The 23,958-nt window shown below is 38.7% G+C and overlaps 4 protein-coding genes across 10 annotated transcripts; 2 read left to right on the top strand and 2 right to left on the bottom strand.

The window, feature by feature from the left end:
* Positions 1 to 2: 2 nt before the first annotated feature.
* Positions 3 to 4,689, bottom strand: LOC122133977 (integrator complex subunit 5-like). Its single transcript, XM_042770054.1, has 2 exons — positions 4,431 to 4,689; positions 3 to 3,631 (listed from the first exon to the last, which is right to left on the bottom strand). The coding sequence occupies exons 1-2, from the start codon at positions 4,505 to 4,507 to the stop codon at positions 607 to 609; spliced, it is 3,102 nt and encodes a 1,033-aa protein (XP_042625988.1). The 5' UTR covers positions 4,508 to 4,689; the 3' UTR covers positions 3 to 606.
* Positions 4,690 to 4,939: 250 nt separating this feature from the next.
* On the top strand, positions 4,940 to 6,951 carry LOC109101550 (phospholipase A and acyltransferase 3-like). Of its 2 annotated transcripts, none has more exons than XM_042770056.1 (5): positions 4,940 to 5,059; positions 5,463 to 5,500; positions 5,950 to 6,058; positions 6,135 to 6,403; positions 6,622 to 6,951. In XM_042770056.1, exons 2-5 carry the CDS (start codon positions 5,492 to 5,494, stop codon positions 6,739 to 6,741), a joined length of 507 nt encoding a protein of 168 aa, XP_042625990.1. In that variant the 5' UTR covers positions 4,940 to 5,059; positions 5,463 to 5,491; the 3' UTR covers positions 6,742 to 6,951. The 2 variants fall into 2 exon arrangements, with proteins under 2 accessions (XP_042625990.1, XP_018970451.1); XM_019114906.2 differs by having other exon boundaries at positions 5,059 to 5,186.
* A 3,645-nt stretch (positions 6,952 to 10,596) lies between these two features.
* On the top strand, positions 10,597 to 13,848 carry LOC109101549 (phospholipase A and acyltransferase 3-like). 6 transcript variants are annotated; one of them, XM_042770053.1, is made up of 5 exons: positions 10,597 to 11,246; positions 11,766 to 11,813; positions 12,236 to 12,344; positions 12,591 to 12,859; positions 13,423 to 13,848. In XM_042770053.1, the coding sequence occupies exons 2-5, from the start codon at positions 11,799 to 11,801 to the stop codon at positions 13,549 to 13,551; spliced, it is 522 nt and encodes a 173-aa protein (XP_042625987.1). In that variant the 5' UTR covers positions 10,597 to 11,246; positions 11,766 to 11,798; the 3' UTR covers positions 13,552 to 13,848. The 6 variants fall into 6 exon arrangements, with proteins under 6 accessions (XP_042625987.1, XP_018970447.1, XP_018970446.1 ...); XM_019114902.2 differs by having other exon boundaries at positions 10,609 to 11,336; positions 11,755 to 11,813; XM_019114901.2 differs by having other exon boundaries at positions 10,612 to 11,246; positions 11,755 to 11,813.
* An 846-nt stretch (positions 13,849 to 14,694) lies between these two features.
* LOC109101548 (N-terminal kinase-like protein) lies at positions 14,695 to 22,764 on the bottom strand. Its single transcript, XM_042770050.1, has 18 exons — positions 22,556 to 22,764; positions 21,589 to 21,729; positions 21,167 to 21,289; positions 20,854 to 21,074; positions 20,577 to 20,667; positions 20,279 to 20,434; positions 19,535 to 19,693; positions 19,322 to 19,429; positions 19,084 to 19,197; positions 18,693 to 18,848; positions 18,404 to 18,592; positions 18,201 to 18,276; positions 17,877 to 18,071; positions 17,635 to 17,747; positions 17,421 to 17,501; positions 15,929 to 16,270; positions 15,725 to 15,803; positions 14,695 to 15,602 (listed from the first exon to the last, which is right to left on the bottom strand). The coding sequence occupies exons 1-18, from the start codon at positions 22,661 to 22,663 to the stop codon at positions 15,478 to 15,480; spliced, it is 2,577 nt and encodes an 858-aa protein (XP_042625984.1). The 5' UTR covers positions 22,664 to 22,764; the 3' UTR covers positions 14,695 to 15,477.
* Positions 22,765 to 23,958: the final 1,194 nt, after the last annotated feature.

The following is a 23,958-nucleotide window of genomic DNA, read 5'->3' as shown; positions in this document are numbered from 1 at the left end:
TGTATGATGAAACTATATTAGAGATAGGCAGGCATCATTGGTTCGTTTCATGTCGATTTCTAGTTTGTTTTAACTAACTAGGCAGATCTTTGATGATAAAGATTAGACATGGCCTACTAACAGCACAAAACCTGTGTATGCCATTGGTTAAAACCACACAGACTTTACTTTTATGTAGCTTTTACTTTTTCCATTTTGTTTTAATTACAGCGCTTTTGCTGTAAAATAAACAACAGAATAAGTATGTTAATGCATTTTTTATTTTTTTGGTCACCCAACAACAACAACAGAGACAATGTGCAGAATTGCAAAAACATAACCTTTTTTCAGTATTTAAATATCTACAGAAAGCTAGACAATATAAATGTTAGATACAAAAACAGATCTGATGGTTAACGGAAAATCAGTTCCTAAAACGGTCACAATTAGGCTTTAAAGTGGTTATCTGTTACTTTTTGTTGTTGCTGTTGACACTGACATCTCTTAAAATGTAGAAATATGAACTTCATATCCAAGTTAACAGTATGTATAAAAATATCTGAATGCAAGAAGCCCGTGACCTTAGAACCCGGGTTTATAACACCACTTCTCTTAATTTAACAGTTGTCAGATTTGAAACCTCCAACAAAGGTGTCCCAGGTGGTCCATGTTCTTATGCAGAACACTGTGGATGGGTGCAATATAGCGCGCAACATCACCATCCCGTGAAAAGTCCCGAAAGAAAAGTCCTCGGTCAGCACAGAAGGTGAACTTCTGCGGCATTGGGCTGTTCCCCCGCATGTACTCCCATACACCCAACAGCAGTAGCCTAACTTCAAAGGGTGAGAGGTGAGGGAAAACCTCATGGATGTTACTCAACACTGGTGGTAGTAGCTGACCTTCACCCATACATGATACGAGCAAACAGGAGGTCTGAAGATGCCAGGGGGAGTCCAACACTGATGGTTCCCTTGATGCTTCCCAGTGAGCAAGTAAGGTGGAAAGCAGACCCCTTAAAATGACGGAGCAGTAGCAGAGAGCTGGACGTCCAGCTGCAACTACACGGAGAAGATGGAACAGAACAGGATTTATTTCAAAGCAACGACGAATGTGTATGTCTCGCTCAACAGTGGTTTTCGCATGTTCTTCTGGAGGCCAGGACAGTTCTCCATTTGCTACATCCGGACAAATGTTCTCCACCAGAGTTACAGCAATTACCTTTGCAGCTTCCGCATTAACTGGGGGAAGTTCATCAGAAACAAAAGGTTCACTGACAGCGAAGCGGCCATTACCAGTATCTCCAGCTGAACCATTTCTAGCATTGCCAGTAGGGCTTGCTCCACCTGAAGTACAGCACTGAACCATGACCGCAAACAAGGTCTGCATGTTCTGAGTGACTCTATCTGGGTCAGGTTGTGAAGGAGAGTACGGAGGTTTCAAACCCTTTCCGATTACTCCAGCGTGGAAAACGGACCACACACTACCAGAGAAGTTAACCGAGGTGCCAAATTTGCAGTTGATGTCCAAGAGGGAGATGCCTAAGTCTGGAACAAGGTTGGATGACTGTGTGGTGTCATCACCTGCGTTCTCCTGCAGGCCTCCAAATAAATCTCGGTTGCCTCTGTGCAGGGCTCCCTCCACCAGTTGTTGCAGCACAGCTTTAAGTGTCAAGGGAGAGTAGGCTGCAAGATGTGACAGCAGTCGCATGGAGTAGCCCACTTCCTCTTCCCCTACCCTAAGACCCTCCTCTTGCTGTCGTAAACACACAAAGAAGTGAGAAACTGCTGCTCTACATATCAACAACAGATGAGCTGAAGAGCAAGCTCTGGGAAGCTGGCTACATGAAAGCAGATAGACAGCCACCTTGGATACCATGGCGTCACCATGGAGAAGCAATGAGCAGAAATCCTGAAGGTGGCTGGAGACGGCGACTCTGACTTGTGCGGCCATCGATGACTGAGCCGAACTCCCCGTTGCAGCCACTCCATTTTTACGATCCTCCTCTTGACTCTGTACCACAGTAGCCAGGTTGTTCAGGAGCTGAGCCAACTCTTTGTTGTCAAAGGTTTGAGTGTGGATCTGGGCAACACAGCGGGATATTGTTGAAGAAAGCAACCCTGAAAGTGAAGTGGAAAGTGGGGTGTACAACTGCGAGGCCAGAGCAAGCTCCTCTGGGTTTCGAGCTTTGGTGAAGAGCTGACACAAAGCTTCAGTGGCCACGCTTGGACCTCCATACACTGATAGCAGACAAAGGAGCTGATGCAGCCAGAGGTGCCTTTTCCGCTCAAGCCGGAGGGTTTCAGCACACAAATCACCTATGTGTCCCTGGAGCTCCTCTAGAAATGGGATAACTTGCGGCATTGCTGTATCATCAGACGACTGTGGGAAGGGTTCATCACCCTTTGGTCTGTTGTGCACCAGCTTGTGAAGATGTAGCAGAAGCATTTGGAGTAAGCGGTCACAGGCGTCTCGAATACTATCATGAGGAGAGGGTGTAGGGCCCGATATGATCACTGAAGATGGTGTAGCAGTGTCTGCAAGGAACTTCAGCACCCTTGCTCCACCTGAAGGGCTTTGGCTTATGAGATGCACCGCTAGACCCAACATATTCTCGAGATCCTCCCGGGGAAAGGCCTTGAACTGAGCCTGGAGTTGAATTAGGATGGGTGGTCTGAGATACTCCACCAGTTCTGCAGAAACAGCACCCAGGAGAGTGGGGGAAAGAGCAGCCAATTGAAGCAAAAAAGGTACAGTGGCCCTACGGAGATGAGGGGAGTTCTCCCACCCGCCTGTCCCGGATGAATGCGGAGGTACATTTTGAGGGGGTGGAGACAGACTATCCTGAAACATCCTGAGAAGCTCTTTCTTGATGCTATCAGAATGTCTGGAGGCCAAGTGCCCAAGGATACCAACCACTGAGCCTATTTTGGGGACTCTGCTGCTCTTGTCAATTGCCTGCTGTTGGTTGATCTTCTCAGCAGAGGAATATCCGTGTGCATAAAAGTCTTTGAGGCCACAAGCCAGCACCCTGCTGATGATAGTGCCAGGAAAAGCTGAACCAATGTGGGCAACAACCCAGTCAAAATGAGGGGAGTGCTGAACAGAGGTGTCCAGCAAGGCATCCACACAGGCATCGGGGCACCAGGCCAACATGGCTGCTAGACACCGAGAGTAGCACTCCATAAGTGAGCGTGTGGCTGCACACGACATCCAAAGCTGCAGCTGCTCATTTAGACTGGACGAGTGAGGAGCTGCCCTTCGTCCTGCATGCTTGCTGCTAAGCTGACCAAGAAGGTCAACAGCCCATGTGGACACAAGGGGAGCCCAAGCTTTAGGACTAAGTTTGATAAATTCAGAGATGACTGCATGGACTTCTTTAATAACGTCCTCCAAATTGGATACACTGGTGCTGCCTCCTCCACTTGTACTGTTACCACCGTTTTCACACTCTGCCTCCAGGTCTTGCAGAAAGGCTGCAACATATTCATCATACACTCCCCTTAAGTGCTCTAAGACCGCTCCACGGCAGGCTGGGACAGTTCGAAGGAGGCGCACTGCACAGCGGGCATGATCCCGAACACTGAGTTTACGTCCCTGCGTCTGGTCAACTCCACTTATGAAAGCCTTGATTTCTATGGCCAGCTCTTGAGGACTGATGAAAAAAGAAAAAAAGATTTCCATATTGAGTATATTCTGACATGACACGTTTGGCAGTCACAGCAGTATAACATGCTAACCTTTATCTACTTTAAAACTTTAAAAACATTGAGAAACAACATGGAACATTTATTCTTTCAAAAGAAATGGTCATAGTGTATGTTATAAGTGCACATAATATAACAATACAACTTAAATAATTAAATAATATTATTCATAATTATTTTTATGAAAATCTTAAAATATTCAAATAAACAATATAATACCATTCCAAACAACACATACCACATAAACTGTATCCCTAACCCCATACAGTGTGACAACATGCCACATTTTAGGAATGCTGTCACAAAATGTCAACATGTGCTTCTTAAACTGTATCCTGGGCAATAACAGTGAACATGTTAATTTTATAAATATACAAAAAAAAATGCATATTTATTAATGCTTTTGCAATGTAAAACCTTTTACCATGCCAGGACATTTTACTGAACCTGAAATAACAAAGAAATGCAATGACAGAAGGCAACACATGATATTGGATCCAAAATGGACATACAATTACAATGGGGATTTATGTTTCGAGAAGTTATTTTTTAAACCTTAACTAACATACTGGACTGAACTTGGCAAACAGCTGCTTACTGTATCATTCCTATAAATCAGACTAAATAAACCACCTTCGTTTATGGCAGTAAAAAGACAATATTTTGTTCATTTATACAGATAACGCAGTTTAATGCAAAGTTTTAGAAGTTACTGTTAACATGTCTGATTATTCTTTTACTGCTCACCTGTAGTTGTTTAGAGGAGTGTGACAGTGAGACGTCTGCATGGCTGGCAGGGCATTCCTCTCGAACACAGCAGACATCGTTTATGTGCTTATGCCAAATACTCCATGCACAATATTTCATCTACATAAAAAAACTACTACTACAATGGCGAAAAGTTAGGGGGAAAGGTGCAACATTTGCAACTTTTACCAGTTTCAACACCGTTACAATGAACGATGCACTAGAAAGCGGAAGCTCTCGTGTATTCTTATGACAGAAGAAAGATTACGAGTTGGCTACACTTATCGCCCTCTGTAGTTTAGGAGTATTGTTAACGCATTCTCCTGGGCAAATCCGTGTAAAATGAGGTGTTTGTCCATGTTATAATGAGAGAAAACTCTCTTTCTCCAGTTTGCGCTTTTCACAGTTGAAATTGGCAACCCAGGAGTAAACCCTGAACTTTAATCTCGGGTTTTGTTCTACATTCCACACTGTTCGGTTTGCTTGGTTAATTTTATATCACACACTGTATGTTTCTAAATGTAAAGTTTTATTCGCTTATTTATGAGATCACAGTGAGTTGCGTGAACTGTTATGAGAATTGCTTGTCCAACACCGGAAAAGTTTCCAACTCCACCCTGTCTGTCTCTGTAAGTCTAATAAGTCTCTGTTCGTAAGGGCGTCTCTATCTGCACTGAATATATCTGATTGGTCGAGGACCGCGACGTAGCCTAGTTTTTGATTTCACTTTAGAAAAAGCATCCCTGCGACGTACTTGTAAGTATAATATCCTAATTACTTAAGACCACATCGATTATGAAATTAATACCTTGCTCAAAGCATGGATCATAGAGCGCAAACTTTGTTTGATAGTTAATTTTAGGAAGACCGAGGTGTCGCTCTTACCATGTTTAGGCTATTTCCGATGATTCAAATGAATTTATTTACGATAGAATGGGATAAAATGTGATTTATGTAATTTAGAGAATGTGTTCCTTGACATAGAGATTTAAATTTTCACATAAAACTTGTTTTGTTATGTGTTTCTAATAGGATGAAAAAAGTGAAAGTTTGAGGTTGCAATGGCCAAGGTAAATATTTTAATGACCTCAAACTAATGGAAAGAATGAAAGCTCACATTACATAGCAAATAGATATTTTTGTGCTGTTGTCATATAAGCTGACTGTTTGGTACTATTGCACTGTACCCTTAATTTTTTAGGTCTGTCACTAAGCAATATTACGGTACCAGAGAGAGAGAGACTTTAAAAAAAAAACTACAAAAGTGCAGTGCATGTTGTTCTCTAAGGCAACAGGATACGTGGCTATAACCCTCTCTCTGAAACGGTTATACTGTATGTCTTTGTGTACAGTTTCACTTTCTTGATTCTATCTGGCCTATTCACAAGTGCAGTGGTGTTGCTTTATTTCAGTTAAACATTATAGGCTAATATTACATTTTGTTGACAGATTAATTGGCTCTGTAGTAGGCCTATTTATTTATTTATTTTTAAATATTACGCCTGATATTGTTTCCTAGTACGAGAAAAAGCCAGAGCCCGGAGACCTCATTGAAATCTCCCGAGGCTTATACCAGCACTGGGCTATTTATGTTGGTGAAGGTTATGTGATTCACCTGGCACCACCCTGTGAGTATTTTACATGCCTCAAATGATATTGAGCTTAACTCGCATTGAACTTTCTTTTCCATTTCTTTCTCTACAGCTGAACATGCTCATGCTGGGGCCAGCAGTATCATGTCAGTACTACACGAAAGAGCCACAGTGAAAAAAGAACAACTTTATGAAGTAGTTGGCAATAATGATTATCGTATCAACAACCTTTTGGATGAGAAATATAAGCCACGTCCTGTTCGAGCGATTCTAAGGGATGCACACAGTTTTTTGGGAAAAGAACGTCCATATAGTGTGATTACAAAGAACTGTGAGCACTTTGTTACAGAGCTGAGATACGGAAAACCAGAATCGCGCCAGGTACAGTTGTTTGGCATGACCTGGTATACTGAGATCATTCACACAAGTACTGTAACTCAATTATAATACTCATAAATGTCTCAAAAATGCAAACCACTGTATTACAGGGCTGTTTATGGTAAAATATTTTAAAATAATTTATTACAGGCTTAAGGTCACAAAAGCAACAACTTTTCACACAATGAATTAATAAAGATAATTTCTGTTTCTTCTAATAGGTGCAAGATGCAGTGAGGACTTTGGCTGCAGGGGCTGGTGCAGGGCTCGGCTTCCTTAGCATTGCTTACGCTGTTTCAGTCTTTCTTGGTTCAAAAGACAAAGAGAAGCAGACACAATGAACAGTGAGAAATGAAGATCTAAAAGTACTGGATTATTTAAAGCAAGTAAATTGTTTGTTACTTTTTATTAACTTTAACTGAGATAAACCATTAAACTTAAATGTAAAAAACTTGGCAGCCTTAGCTTTATGAGCTTTATAAAACTTTTTTTTCTAATAGAATGTAAATCTATTGTGGTGTAAGGTAACTCAATAAAGCAATGTGTCCATAGTCCACTGATAAATCTCTTCTTTCTTGTTCTTCTATTTTATATATTTTTGTCTTTCACATTTATTTTTCTACCAGATTTTTCTACTAGACTTTTAGAACTGTCTATTATAACCAAAATCTAGAAAGCTGAATACAGTGGCATCTTGAAGCACCACCGGAAAGACGCACCCTAGTAAGGCTGAATTTCTAGGCTGCCATGTCCTCAAGCTCCTTCGAAGGACATCTCAATTTGAAAGATCCATAGTAGGCAGTCTATGTTTTGTGTCCTTCACTCGGCCTGTTTAGAAGGATGCATCAGGTGTATCCTTCACATCTTTCAATCACCCATATCTTTTTCAATCATTCCAGTATGCCAAAACATGGCATGGCCACCCCACTGGCCCCCCTCTTCACCGAGTCCACGTTGACTGTTCATGCTTAACATAGGATGAGACTTAAAGCCAAAGTGTACACATTTGATCAAATATGGACTTAAATATATCACATCAAAATTAAACAGCAATGGACATTCATTTCTTGAGGATTTCCTCCATAAGTTCCACCTAAACTATCCTTGCGTGTGCTCACTTTAGCTCGCCACTTTACTGCAGTGTTTGTGAGGATCGCTTTGAACTCGAAATGGACAAAACTCACAAGCAGTGTTGGTCAGTAACTGATTACATATAATCTAGACCATGTATTCAGATTCCAAAAATTAAGTACCTGTAATTAGATTATATTAATTTTAAAATGCTCTTAATCAGACTACAGTTACTTTTTTATTAATTACGTTATTACATATTATTCACACAATAACAATAAATTACTTAGAATTTATTGGTTCTCCCTAATTCTTTATTTATTTATTTTGTCATCTTTTAAATTCTTCTTTCTAAAATCGCCTTCTGCTTATATACATTTAGAAAGTTTTCCAGTTTTGTGGACAAAGCTTGATTTTTTATCTTATTGCATACAAGATATTTCAATGTTTCATTTCCCATGTAAAAACCATAAATCTTGTATTGTTTATCTCTCTGTAACTTTTAAGTATCAACTTCATTTTTAAAATAATAATTTCACATTCACTCTTTAATGATTTTACCCATGTCAGTGTGAATTCTAAATCCCGGGTAAATATCGATCTCTATTTTAATCTTTACCGATATGAATTCTTGCATTTCAGGATCGTTCTTTCAGTCTGTGCTGTTTTCTGTTGATGCACATACAAGTATTTATTATGTAGCGCCTACGATCTAATATGGATGTTAGGCGAAAGAGTGCAACTATTTAATAAGCTGTTTATCGCTGTATAAGCCAAAAGAAAGAGCTAGATACCTCTCCAAAATGTTTTTACGTTTATGCTAAGTTAACAAAACCGCAAGCGCACCTTCCCTTTCTTTCTCTATATTTATCTGTTCATAGTAGGGGGAGGGGGCACAACCTAACGCTGGACTAGCTGTAAAACACGTGGTTTAAAAGTATCAACCATAGACACAGGAGAGCATGATGAAACGGTGTGGAATGTTGGACACTTAATGTCGCAGCTTAAATTAGATTAGGGCTACATTACATTTTAAAATATATAATTGTTATCAGACTATAGTTATTTTTTTGGTAACACTGTAATAATAACTTTAATTTATAAATCATTAACAAACATTATATAATGTTTAACAGATCATTGTTAATACATATTCACATAGCTAGAAATATGAGATAATGTTCTTGTTAATGTTTTCTAATGAATTTACTAAACATTAGCTAATGATTAACATATGATTATTTAATGTAAATTGAACTTTCAGTTCACATGATCTTCATTTGTTGGTCTTTGTTGTGTAGACCTCTATTTACACATCTTAACAAATAATATATGAATTATTTTTTCATGTTTTTGCAGTAGGCCTACCCAATTTAAAGTTGTTGGGTTACTACAATAGACTGTATAAAAACAAGGACGTCACCCGTAGTTTTCTGAAGAGCGTTTTTGAAGCTCAAAGTGGGCGGAGCGGGCCGTCACCATCTTGGAAGCGCGTCCACGGAAACTGTTATTATTTATATGTGTGGAGCGTCTCAAACTCCATCTCTGCATGTTGTTGTGAGTAGGGGTGTAACGATTCATCGATATGGATCGATACATCAATACGATGTCTGACGATACGATGCATCGATGCCACACGTAAAATATAGATATCTGTAGTATAAATAGGCACCTTATTTGGCACTGTCCACATTTTCACATAATGTCCGTCTATGCATTACCGCCAACGCGTGCATTCTCGCTCAAAACTCGCGTATCAGGACTCGATATAAGGACTGCCCTTGCCTGAAGGCACAAGGTGAAGCATAAAAGACGCTCGGGATTGTTGGTGGAACATTCGAGCGCTGTGTGAGAAGTTTTCAGCGCACACATCTGAAGCGTGCGCACGCACACAGACAACCAAATGTGTAGGCCTATTTTTTTGTTGTGAATGTCCCAACTGAGGTACAGAATGTAAAATTTTCAGATGAGTTAATAAAAATGTAGATGGTTGTTTAAAATAGATATAAAATATCAAAATATCGATATATCGATCGATATACTCCTGTATCGAATCGAATCGTATCGAAGATTTTTTGGGGGTATCGGAAAATATTGTATCGCTGGGTATGAGAATCGATATCATATCGTATCGTGACGAACCCCTAGTTGTTTACACCCCTAGTTGTGAGTTTGGGTTTATTATAACGTTCATCTGAACGCAACGTGCACAATTTCATCAGTTTTGAAAGGTAAATCAGTGATAAATCCACGCAAACACAGGAGAATACATAATTATCTCGCAGGTTCAAAATAAAAGCTCAAACCCTCATTCTGAGTTGACACGTTTTGATGTCCACATATTCATTTAATTACAGTGGTTATAGCGCTTCTGTCCTAAAGAAATGGCCAAATATTAAAGATTAAGTAGACATTTGAATGAAATGGTGCTTGGTCAACAAGTTTTAGATCGCACAGTAATGTGTAAAAAACAATGGTCAGGTCGTTGGCGCCCCTGCAAGCCTTTGTTGTAATGCGTAATGTACATTAGCTCTTTTGTTTATAATGCACTATGTATTTTAACAATTTTGTTCAGTAAAACCATATAATTTATTGCTTTTGATACTTTATTTGAAATAATTATTATTGCTTCATTGCTATTATATATGTATTTAAAGTAATTTTAAAGGCTATTGTTCAATTACATCTATTTTATTGCCACAAAAAAAAAATAATTATAATTATAGGGGACTATGAAATTCATTTTATTTCGAAATTAATTTTTTTTCCATTTTCATTTTCCTATACTCTGTTTTAATGGTTAAATTAAGTTTCATTAATCAAAAAGCCTGTCTAATTAATTGAGTTTTACAGTTTCATCTTTACCAAATTCAGTTAAATATACAGGAGATTAACCATTTAGTGCCTTGGTCAGTAGCAATATTTTGAAATCAATACGGAACTTAATAGGTAACGAGTGTAGAGATGATCAAATTGGGGTACTATGGCAATATTTTTCTTGACCTGATAAGAACTCTAGCAGCTGCATTTTGGACTAACTGTAGCTTGTTTATTGAGGATGCAGGGCAACCAGCTAGTAGTGCATTACAGTAATCTAGTCGAGACGCCATGAATGCATGAACTAGCTTTTCTGCATCAGAAACAGATAACACGTTCCGTAGCTTAGCAATGTTTCTGAGGTGGAAGAAGGCTGTTTTTGTAACATATGAAATACGACTTTAGAAAGATAAGTTGCTGTCTTTAATTGCAGATGGGTAACTAATCGAACCATTGTAAAGTGTTATAGTTGATACGAGCATGACAGAACTCAGCACTAGACAAACAACCGGTGACTGGAGCGGAGCGTGCGTGGAGTCCAACCGAAACGCCTCTGATTGGCCACTGCGTTTTAGAAATCAACAAACATGTCTGTGATTGGCTACATTGCTCACCTCTGCGAAAATGCATCGTAAAATCATTTGACGCTTTCCAAAGAAGAAGATACACTGGATTGTGTGCCAAATCTATTTAGTTATGCTATTATTACGAAGAAGAGGTTATGGGCAGCTTTTCCATCTAAAAGTAAGCAGAAGCAACAGCAGGCAGCTGAATCAGTAAATACACGCTAAACTCAAGTCCGAGCGTCCCCCTCGGTCCGAAGGGGGTTCACAGATATCCGTGGGGGGCCCCCTCTGGCGCCAGGCCTGCTATGGTCCCTTACATGCCCTGAAAGTAACCTCCGATTGTGGAACCGAAAGCTGAGGTTATCTGCTCGCTTGTCCTCAGACATATCCGGGTATGTCACAACCTGCTGTTTGGAATACGTTACCACCAGCTGGTTAGTTTAGTCTAGTGATGTTATTTTTGCTTCAGACACGAATACACGGTTCGTAGCTCACCGACACAAACATTATTTGTAAGTATGATTGATTAGTTTTATAAGACCACAGGGTCACTTACGATCTCGATTACGGCATGAAGACCATGGAAGCCTGGATTGTTTATTTGTTTGTTTGTTTTGCAAGACGTCGACTTATCAACTTGATCCTGCAACCTGATGTTGTTGGGGTTTTTTTTTTTATTCCCGTTGCTCCAACCTATTATTCTCTTAAATAGAAACGTGATTAATGTAATTTCCAGAATATGTCGCACAATATTTGTTGCCATTTAAAAGTCATTGTATAGGTAGCCTAAATAAACGGCATACATAAATATAACAGTAAAGATTAATTTGTGATCACAAAAAATGCCTCTTAATACCATGTAGAACCAGGTCTAAATGTCGTCTTATGTGTCTCTTTTAGGATTATTTGAGTGAAAACAAGAAGAGCAGTGTTTTGGGGTTGCCATGGCATCGACAAAGGTAAATGTATTTTAATAATCTGAAACGACCTGAAAGACTGAAATGTAACATTAAAATTGAATAGATCATTTTAGTGCTATTGTTATTGAGGAAACTGTAGTGTTTGGTACCATTGCACAGTGTTTATTGCACAAGGTCTATTAAAGTGAGAGTGTTTAAAAAAGTATAAGACAGGATTTTGTATTCAAAGCCAAAGAGTTATATCAAGAGCATATGTATTTGCACATTTACATTTAGGCAAAAAAAAAAAAAAACTCAAGCAAGCACACTTTCATTTTCTTTGTCTTTTTATCTATTCATACGCGCAATAGTAGTCTATCTGGTTGTTTAAGTCAAACAGTATGATATTATTGTCAATCTAAATGGCTCTTTAACATTTTTTTTTTTTTTTATAAAATACAACATCTGATTTTGTTTCCTAGTACGAGAAAAAGCCAGAGCCCGGAGACCTCATTGAAATCTCCCGAGGCTTATACCAGCACTGGGCTATTTATGTTGGTGAAGGTTATGTGATTCACCTGGCACCACCCTGTGAGTATTTTACATGCCTCAAATGAGGTCTATTGAGACCAACTGGCATTCAGTCTGAAACACAACACAGACAAAAGCCAACAAACATGTTTGTTGGGTTTTGTCTGTCGGCATTGGTCAGGTTTGTTTTCACCCGAGTGACACTGTTTGTCAGTGTCTTTTGAATTGACCTCTAGTCTGATGAATGACATGTAAAGATTGAGCGTTTTACAGACAGTTTTTTCTTTTCCTTGTCTTTTTCTACAGCTGAAGATGCTCAAGCTGGACCCTACAGTATGATGTCAGTATTATGTGAAAAAGCCACAGTGAAGAAAGAGGAACTTTATGAAGTAGTTGGGAATAATGATTACTGTATCAACAATCTTCTGGATGAGAAATATGAGCCACGTCCTGTTCGAGAGATTCTACGGGATGCACACAGATTTTTAGGAAAAGAACTTACATATTGTGTCTTTAGAAAGAACTGTGAGCACTTTGTTACAGAGTTGAGATACGGAAAACCACAGTCCTGCCAGGTACGGTTTGAACATCAAAGAAGTCATAGTGTGAAGTAGTGAATATACTTTTCGGCAGTGTCACTGCTGCTGTCAGCTGGAGTATAATCTACACTGTGTAACACACATACTTAACAGCAGAACGATATTTAATTGATGATTAGTTTCTGTCAAACATAGGATTAATTATTTAGCTTAGAGTTAATTTACTTACAACAACCATTAGGCTTCTTCATGTGTTTTAATATTTGTCCTGTCATATATGTACTGCAGCTTCATCAGTATAACACTGGCCAGCGCACTTTACATTTACATTTACCTTTAGTCATTTAGCAGATGCTTTAATCCAAAATAATGTATCTCATCTATGGCTTTAATATTTAAAAAAAATATTTTATAGTATTACGCAATAAGAAATAACAAACGGTGACGTTCAGCGACAATCATCGGCACATGTCAGCGAAAACCGGAAGGGTCAGCTGATGTGCCACTGAGCATAGTGGCATGTGCTAATTGTTTCTGTTATGTGTGCTAAGCTTATCATACAGTGAATTAATTTGAATAATATCTGCCCATTCTCATAGGTGCGGAAAGCGGTGGAGATTGGTGTTGGAGTTGGTCTTGCTGCAGCAGCTACTTTTGGAGTTCTTGCTGCTGCTGCAGCCATATTTGGTTCAAAAGACAAAACAGAAACAGTAAAGACTGGGAAATGAAGAAGTGAAAGCACAATTGCCTTTGATATTTAAAGTCTGTAAAATGATTATTGCTTTTAATGGAAATAATTTAAACATGTATTGTATGGATTAGGCAGGCTTAGTTTTATGAGCACAAATGGAAATATTCTAAAAATCTCTGCCTGAAGGATTTCTCTTTCTACTGGTTTTCTTATAATATTTCAAGCATTTTAATAATCATATAATCAAAAATAGCAGGCTGAATATTTGACCAAATGAGTCCTAAAATAAACTGCCATGTTTCTATTTTTGTGCCATTAAATATTTGACATCATATGCTACTTGTTGGTGTTAACTTCTTAATGTGATTATACTATACCAGCATATTCTAAATGCTACTTAATTTATTCTGTAGTTCCATGGTGCAAGATTACCATTTACACAAGAAAATCAGAATCGGAAACACAATGACACTGCAATTACATCCATTAAGACAAAGTCAACTACATAATGCAGTTAAAAATTAACAAAAGATAACATTATAACCATACTGTGGATTTATATTGTATGACATAATCTGTGACTGTTGGATTTGCCACCACTCCTTAAATAGACATTTACAAATATAGCACTGGCCAAAGAGAAGGAAATAAAAACTTTAATCTTACTGTCCAGCAGTTTGAATTTAAGAAACCTTCCTTCCTGAGGTAATTACAGGGTTATAATAAATATGCTTATAATATAAATTAAAAGAAGTTAATAATTAATAAACTGGGCTCCAACACCTTTCAACCAATAACGTTTCATACCTTTACCCTTACCCAGCCCTTATTCCTACACAAGAAATATTTTTTTAGAAATATTTTTTTTTTTTAGATTTTATATAGAAATTATTTTATAGACAATTCAGCCAATTAAATATTTTAAAGCTGAGCACTACCAGTGTTTAGGCCTGCGAATTATAATACTAAAATTCCTTGATATTTCTATATTTTTGATGACTAGAACATAAATCTGCACTTTCAGGGTGCCATCGCACCACTAACAAACAATCAAGCACCTCATCTTCTGTTATGTATTTTTGGGAGGCAACACTGTGTTTCTGGCAGTTCAATGAGACCTTTGTTACCATTTAAGTTCTGTGAAGCATAGCGATTTAGCATCAATATTCTGTACGGCACATTTCCAAAGACTGTTCCTCTTTATTATAATACATATGTAGTTGGATTTTACATCTGGGTGTACAGTACATTAATAACCCCTTCTGAAAATATTGCACCAGATTTCACAGACTGTCTCATTAACTAAAATCATCTGTTGATTAATTTATTTTACAACATTAGCAGTACCGCCAACTAGGAACGCAAAAGAAGGCACAAACCAGAAATAACAAGCACATCCACCCTCACCCTGTCATATGGCAAACAAAGAAAGAACAAAACGCCTTTCATCAGTTACAATGTTTTTTGGTCAAGTGAATGATTTGTTTTGAAAATGTTCGTCTGTGTTTATACATGCACTAGTAATGGCATTGTACCACCTAGGATCATGTTTAAGTTACAGCTAACATGTTTAAGTTTCTCTGCATCATCCATTTTCCTCAAAGACCACATTCAGGGCATGTGGTCCATAATTAATGTATAATCAGTATACATACATACAAAGATATCTAGGATTACATTGTTCAAATGTCCCTCGACTCCTAATAATCAAACCAGTGAGTTCATGCACACTCAGTAAACTATGATATTGTGTAATATAAAAATCATGGTGCTGAGGAGAGTAAAGGAATAGCATAGTTTAAGATGTGTTAGCTGTTCCTCAGTCAGCAGACACGGCTGAATTTGAGTTCTTCCAAGTTGGCCAGCGTACAGACAGCTGTGAGAATCCATCACGGAATGTTTCTTTACAATCTCGCAGTCCCTTCATCTTCAAAGAGTCAATGATCTGGTGTACCTCCAGTGCTCAGTCCAGTTTGCGTGCGCCCAGTTTGAGAGGACCCTTTGCCGCCTTGCGCTCTGCCCGTTTGGCCTCCAGCTCCTTCCGCCGCTCTTCTCGTTTCTTCTTTGCTAATTCTACTTTACTTAAACCTGAGGGAGTTAAAGCATGGTTATTTGGGATGTATTTTCTATTTTCTCTAACAGCAAAAACAAAAATGAATCTGCATTTTAATATGCTGGTTTAAATGCTAAATGTAAAATGCGTCTCTGACCCTGATCTCCATCCAGTGACTCCCAGTTTTCTTCTGTTCCCCAGTCCCCTGCACTGTCTGCGTCCCAGCCATCAGACTTCTGTTTACAAAAAAACACACATCATACATAAACATCCTTCATTGGGAGGGAACTGTAATCCAGAACGGATTTCCGCCATCTTTAGCAATTTATAATGAAAGGAAATACCTCCACCAGAGCCTTACCGTAGTACTTCGTTGTGACACACTGGACAGCAGATCAGATGTTGTTGATTTTCCTTCCGCTCCATCCCAGTTATAATCACTGGCCAATCCTACCCCTTCCTGCGCAGAGCTTAATCTGGCACTCTTTGGAGCTCCAGTTAAGGCTTTATTTTGAGATGTTGGAGTGAAACTCTCAGACAGATTTCCATCCTCATCCCAGTCGTTACCCCAGCCCTCATCAGCAGGTGAACTTTGACCCTGACCATCTACGTCTTTCTCATTTGACCAGCTGTCGTCGGCATCCCAACCAGAGCTCCAATCAGAACTCTGCTTCTTGACTGCCTCTGAGGACTTCCGGCCCACCTATGGAAACATAATAAGAGTAGATTAGCTCTATTAAAGTGAAAATGAAAGTGATGTGTCCCATACTCTGAATTTTTGCTCTGCAAGTGCACACACACAGCAGTGAGTAGTGAACAAACACACACACACACAACGTGAACACACACCCGGAGCAGTGGGCAGCCAATTTTGCTCCAGCACCCGGGGAGCAATTGGGGGTTCGGTGACTTGCTCAAGGGTCTCACCTCAGTCGTGGTATCGAGAGTGGAAGAGAGCGCTGTACATTCACTCCCCACTCCTAAGATTCCTGCCAGTACCCAGACTCGAACCCACAGCCTTTTGGTAACAAGTCCGACTCTCTAACCATTAGGCCACAACTTCCACACCAGGAGATGTAAATCTAAGGCTGTTAAGATCCTCAAAGACTCCACCAAATTAGCTATCAGACTACTAAATATGGACATTAAACACACTGCACTTTAAAGACTCTGGTAGTGTAGAGTTACCCAGTAACTCTCTGCACACTGCACTTTTTTGAGATAACCTAGCTATGCAACTCATCCTCACTGTACATTGTTTACATCTCTGCACATCATCTGAGTAGCAGTTTCTGTGTAGCATCTCTGCACATCATCTGTGTAGTATTCTAATATATTGTGTATATTTCATTATTTGTATTTAATCATCTTCTTTTTTCTTCTTCTTCTTATTTTTTCGTATATTTTATTATTTGTATTTAATTTTCTCTTATTTTTTTGCACAGTCTAAAAAGAGTATGCCAGACCTACATTTCACTGCTTGTTGTATGCCATATAACTTGTGCGTGACAAATAAAATCTTGAATCTTATGGATAATACATCATTTATTTGTGAAGTGACATCTGAATGAATAGTATTATCTAATTTGTAATCATTATATTGCAATGCACATACAATATTTTCTATATATTTTGAAATATGTTTATAAAATACATTGAAAATCTCACCTCAGACAACCACTAATATAGCAAATGAATATGGTTAAAAACCTGTCAAGTTTTTCCATTTAGTAAATATAAGTATGGATATTGCATATATGTCTTCAATATTTACACAAAGCATAGCACTAAACAAATCAGTAGAATAATAGGGATCTTTTATTCGATAAGCTACACTAATGCAAATCACTTACATTGCTTTTCTTCTGTGTTGAGGACATTGCTGACCAATCAGAATGACAATCGTCTGGATCTGTTTGTACCTTCTCAGGGTCCTGTGGGTGCACAGAGATAAGGAATTATTCAAATTTCTCAGTATTTATGAGTAAGATAACTTTTAACACTATAAAATGTCAAGCACTGAAAAAACAACAGCGACTTTACATAATTTGAATAACCATCATTCACCTCAAGGCTTCCCCAATCTTCATCATCCCACCGATCCTTATCTGGCTCCACTGTCTCCTCATTTGATGTTTCTGATTGGACCCCACGTGCACCTGACGTCTGTGCTTTCATTTCTGGACATAACAGGAAAAGCGGAAAATGATGACAGAGAAAAGACATCCGTGATGATGTATGCATCTGACAAATGTGACCTCTAGAGGGCGCAGCCTTTGAAATGAGACAGCTTTTGTCTTGTTGCACACCTTTGTTTGCAGTATTTGTGGGTACTGGTCCAGCAGCAGGTTGAGGAGTGGGGCTGTTTTCAGCAGGTGGTGCCTCCGAACCAGCCGGAGCATTTCGGATGAGTTTGGAGGTGAGAGATGAGACACCTGTTACCGCCCATCCTGCCCATGTGACAGCTGACCCACCTGTCTGCGCCAAAGCAGTCACATCCTTCTCTGCGATTGAACCATTTAATTATATTAACATACATTTTTATTCAATTACCTTCATTTGGGAAGACTAGAAATCTTTGTGACTCATTTTGCCAGCACAGATCACCAATATGCTTATTAAAAACATCATACCTATTTCAGCTAGTTTAGAGGGGTCTTCAGAAACAGTCTCCAGCTTACTGAGGAAACTTTTTATGGCTTTGAATGCCTACAGGAACAGAAATACTTAAGAAATTGTCTGTTTCAAAAATGATGGATTACACAACCAAACTACAGAACATTTAAATAGATACAGTGTCAATGTGCACCTCAGTTCTGCTGTGCATTTTCTTTACCTGATCTCTGACGTTTTTGTCTGGGTCCACAGTCAATGTGCACAGTGTGGGCAAGATACGGCTGGCACTTTCTGCCACACTATAGTACTGATGGGTGGCTGCAAATCCCAGCACGCCTGCTGCACGTGAGGCTGGAAACGGGTCTTTAGCTGCCCGTGAGAATGCAGAGATTAAAACACGCTGGCGCATCTGAGAAAAAAAAGCATGGGGAAAAACCCATAAAGATGGTCATTGAGAGAAAGAAATATGCCTGAACAAGTGAAGGATTATTGGTTTTAGTTGCAGTTACCCCAGCATTGAGGTAGGGGGCAATTTTGCCCAGGCAAACAGTGGTGTTGCAGCGGATGGGGCCCTGATCGTCCCGGGCCTGCAGTCGTGCAAAGTGACGCATCAACTCTTGATTTAAATTGGTCTCATTTAATTTAGGGGCCAACAGCAACATAGACTACAGGAGAAATAGAAATTGAAAGAAAAGTCATTTAAAGACATTTTTAAGACTTATGTGCATATTGCCAAGGTCATGGGTTCCACTTCAAAGGAAAGCATGAATTGAAAAGCTTGAATGCAAAGTTAATTGTTCTGCATAAAAGTGTTTGCTAAATGCATAAATGTAAATATATGCCATTATATGTTACACTGACTGAGTGTCAAAACACTGAGAAGATGGAGCATACAAATACCTTTACAGTCTGCTCTCGGATGGCAGGGTTTGTGTCTGTAAAGCCATGAACCACGTGTGGAAAAATCTGTGAGTTAACTGCTGCTTCATTCAAGTACTGAATAAACTGCTCCATCTGGTAAAAGGAGAGACAAGTAGAAAAAAAACTGAGAAAGTGTGTATGATAGTCAGAGAGTTTGTGTAAGACTAATGTGGAAAACTCTTACGAAAGCGACATAAAGCATTGAAGTGACGTATACCTGCTGTAGCAGGCGTATCCTCATGGCACGGTCAGTAGAGGAGAACATCTTCACTATGACTGGGATGATCTTCTGCTGGTACTCCTCAGCTGACAAATACTTCCCTACCTAACACAGACAAAATATCCAAACTGTATTAAAGAAACTTAAAATGCTCTGAAGATAATACACAACATGTGTAAGCATTCATGCAAAACCAAAAATGGCTAGCACCTTAAATAGCGGGGTGAGGACAACAGCGCCAGCATTGCCAAACTCGAAGGCTGTCAGGAGCTGAGGAAGCACTTTATGTTTACAGAAATCTTCAGGAAAAGAGTCGAGATTCTCACTCAGGTCTTGGAAAAACTGCTGCTTCTCTGCAGGTTCTTTGATTTCATGAACACAGAAACAAACAAGCATTTAGGTGACTTTTCCAACCTAAATTTTTAGTAACAATGTATTAATGAAAACACATAAACAACACAAACCCATACACACAAAAACACAACACATACGAAAATAGCCTAATCATTCTACATATTCTTTTCAAGAAGACTTTATCATTTAGACTTTATTTATTAGGAAATTATATGAATTATTAACTTATCACAGCTTATTCATCAATATGCATTACTGTTCACATATTTGAGGTCAGCAATTTTTTAAAGAAATTAATATTCATAGTCAGCAACAAATGGATGCGTTAAATTGATCAAAGATGACAAAGACGTTTATAAGAAGATTTCTATTCAATAAATGCTGTTCTTTTGAGCTTTCTATTCATCAAAGAATCTTGAAGAGTGTCCAACACTGGCAATAGGATATGTCTCTCAAGCCCCAAATCAGCACATTAGAATGATTTTTTTATTTTTATTTTTTTAAACAAAAAAAAAAAAAACTCACCAACCCCAAACATTTAAATGCTAGTGTAATGCAACACAATACAGGCTCAGGCAATAACTGTTATCTGTATCTTACCTGTATCTCTTCCAGAAACAGACAGCTCTCCACAAAGCTGTTGTTCATAAAGCCTCCAGGAGATCTGCAGTTCAGTAAGAACCGTGCAGGGTTGGGACGAATCTTTGGGTTTGCTCCCACTAACTCACAGTAATGCGGCACTAACTGCTTTGGAATCTGTAAGAAGTAAAGAAAGTGGTTTGAAAGAGGATAAATAGCTTTTATTCTGTATGTAATAATTAAAACTACTGAAGAAAGTTGCTATTGCACAACTAGTTAAGACACAAATAGTTATCACTAAGAAAAAATGATCTGGTACCTTGCCGAGAGATCGTAACGAGGAGGCACGTGGTAAACTTCCATTAAATACTTCCCAAATGAGACACCCGAGACGCCACACATCCCCTGTCCTGAGATCATACAGACACAACAATACGCTATAGCTCATTAAATATGCATTTTACTAAACATTTTAAATCTCGATTGAAAGTAAAGTCTGAAAATGTTCTGCATTCAGAAAATGTAATAACCTATACAAAATATTTGGGCTGAAAATGAATAAAGAGAACTAGAAAACAAGATATTTCTGCCTGTACCATTTTTCTCCACCGTTACCAGGGCTCTCTGGAGGGTCATATCTCTCCAAGTCAGGGTTGATCACTTTAGGTGGCGGTAAGGAGATGGAGTCTCCCTGGTCTGAGGTCACATGATCCAACCCTCCAAGTTTCCATTCACCAGCACGGTCCACAAAGACGGCCCACATGCCCATGTTATTATGGTTTAGATGGCAATCATTCACCAAGAAGCTCAGCGCTTTCTGAAGGGAAAGGAGTGACAGCAAACTGAGCAATTTAACTAATTACTGAACAATCATTTCATTTTAGTCCGGGTCTTTACTTGACAACTTACCACAATCTGATGAAGGCCCCATGACACCTCTAAATCACTCGCACCACCCTTCTCCGCTTGGAGCTTCAGGTGAGCAGCCAGAGGAGTCACCGGCTCTGTGACAATGTACAAGCTTTTCTCTGTCTGATGTCAAAACGGAAAAGACACGAGTTTGAATAAAAAAGCCTTTTTAATAATTACAGTTAGGACAAATACTGACCGTCAAAAGTTTGTGTAAAAACTCCCACTAACAGAAAGTGACTAAAATATTTCTATCCCGGGATTCAAGTACATTTCTTAGAATATAAGTCTATAATTGAGAAGGGGTTACATTCACAAAGCTCACCTCAACCTGAATAATCCAGAAGAAAAGATAAGGCACTGCTTCAAGAGAACAACCTTCTTATGAGTCATCATCACACATCATTTCATGAGACCCTTACCTCAAGCCCATCTACGTAGGACAAGATGTTGGGATGTCTGAGAGTTTTTGTGCGTTTGAAAGCTGCTTTAGCCAGCTGCGTCTGCTCCTCTGTTCCCTGGGAAATCTCATACACGAAGACTGACACTGGCTCACCAGTCGTCTGGAATAAAGACGGGTTACTAGTTAACTTAAGCTGCAATTCATCTATATTAAGCAAAGAAGAATAGTGCAATTAGATTTGGAAAACTAGAATGTCCTGTCCTCATTATATTGTATTGACTAGACTTCTAATAAATGAAACCACTAATACATAGCCTTTAGTTAACAACAACACAGTAACAAGCCTGCCCTGATGTCTGAGCTGCTGTCATAATGAGGATCAGATGATTATCAGAGAGTTACTGATGCCTGCCAGTAAACTCAGCAAATGACGATCAAATACAATTATTGATATGACAAAAGTAATTCTGGTGAATGATGATGTGTTAGAGTTATTAATATGTCCTGTCAGGACACGTGTAGAGTAAATACAAACTATTCAGCTTTTCTCAGCAATTTATATAATCATACATAATACATTGAGTGATGATATTTCAAAACTCCATACCAAATAAAAAGGAAACACATAAACAGATGAATACTATCGACTGTACTTAGTCATACAATCATAATTCAGCCGTTTAATGTGTCTGCAGTTTTCTGTTGACGTGGCCACAGGAACGTTACATTCTGTGGTAAAAAGATGACAAAAGAAACCTAATTTCTGTTATACATGGTCCTTATATTCAAACGAATGCACCTCCACAGATTTTGAGTCCTGCCTATTAAAACATATAACCATACAAAGAATTTCAGGGTGTTTTGAGCTCTCTTTACCTTTACTTCACTGCGCAATGCTAAGCGGAATGTAGCTAAACTTTAGACCGAGGCTTCAGCGGCCTGCTGCGTCACTATCCGCTTTATATTAATATGTCAGATCATTTTACCTTGCGCTTGCCCCGACTAAGGGTCCATATGCCTGACTTTTCTTGGTTTTCGGGTAAAAGTTCATAGTTGAAGTCTTTGATAGGGTCCCGTGCGAAAAAGGACCACATCCTTCCCCGTCAATCCAGCCTACGATGTTGCTGTAGGACTGACAGCGAACCAACAGAGGACGCTCCGCGACCAGCGAGCGAAGGGCCACCTGACCCCCGAATACTTTTGATCCCGTTTGTATGTTAGTTCATTCATTTATTTATGTTACATCATATTTGATTTGTTGTTCTCTCTTATATTAGATTGTGTGTGTGTGTGTGTGAATTCTATCTTTTGCACTAAAGTACCTCTGAAATATTTTCACTATAGTTGTTGGGTAAACAGGTAAAATGTAAACAAAAATTAAAAAATGTAAACGTTGTTCACTCGCTTGTAGGGGTGAAAAGGATCGTAGCTGATCGTTTGCACTTGTTTATAAGTCTTGCCGATTTATTTTAAACTTTCATGCGTTTTAAAACATTTGCGCGCATTCGGAGCTAGTGCGCTGGTTTTTGCGCGCACTCCTTCAAAGCGCGCTCTCAGAGAGCCGGGTTTCAGACAATGCGCGTACACAGAATTGATTCCTCTTTCGCGTATCCTTGCTTCTGAATGAACACATACCCACAAAATTATCTCAAAATAATTGTTTCTGCAAGTATTCTCATAAACACAGTCGGTTATGTCTTAAGTGAACTTATACAGTGAAAAATAAATCTCCTGTGCATCATTATATTGGATCCGTGCATTCGGTCTTAAAGGAGCAGCAGCCTGTAAATACCTGCTGTTCCATTAGTGCCACCTGCTGTCAGAGAGTGACATTTGTGTCTCATTCACAAAGGTAAAATCAGACCGTTGTTTTTGCTTCAAATTTTAAACTTATGCAATCCAAATTACATGTATTTAGCACCTTTTTTGGATAGTAATTCAAATGCAGTGGTTGCCTCATATTAAAAAAAGACAAAAGCAAAACCCTTTTTTAAAATAAAAAAATTAATTTAATTTATAAAATTTTTAATTTGGAATTGTAAATTTTAAAGTTAGTTTTATTATTTAACATTTCAGTTTCACAAAGAAATATGCAGCATTTTGTATGAGTAATAATAAAAGGACACCTTTTCATTTATAATGTCTTAAATATCATTTTGAAAAAAAATAAATATATAAATAAATTGTAAGAAAACTGTATCATGTAATCTGTGTTTTGGGCTACCAAACCTGAAGAATGACTGCCCGAAGGGCTACCAGGGATTTTGACATTTTGTGAGCCCTGTGTACAGTGTATATATATATATATATAGTATACAGTTAGAGCACCCTCACTAATTTAAGAAGCACCCTCAGTGATTTGATTCTGGAGCCGGGCCTGTAAAGTGGG

Source organism: Cyprinus carpio, chromosome A14 (genome assembly GCF_018340385.1).
Source record: "Cyprinus carpio isolate SPL01 chromosome A14, ASM1834038v1, whole genome shotgun sequence".
Taxonomy (NCBI): domain Eukaryota; kingdom Metazoa; phylum Chordata; class Actinopteri; order Cypriniformes; family Cyprinidae; genus Cyprinus; species Cyprinus carpio.
Note: the sequence above shows the minus strand (reverse complement) of the source record. Positions and strands in the feature narration are given on the sequence as shown.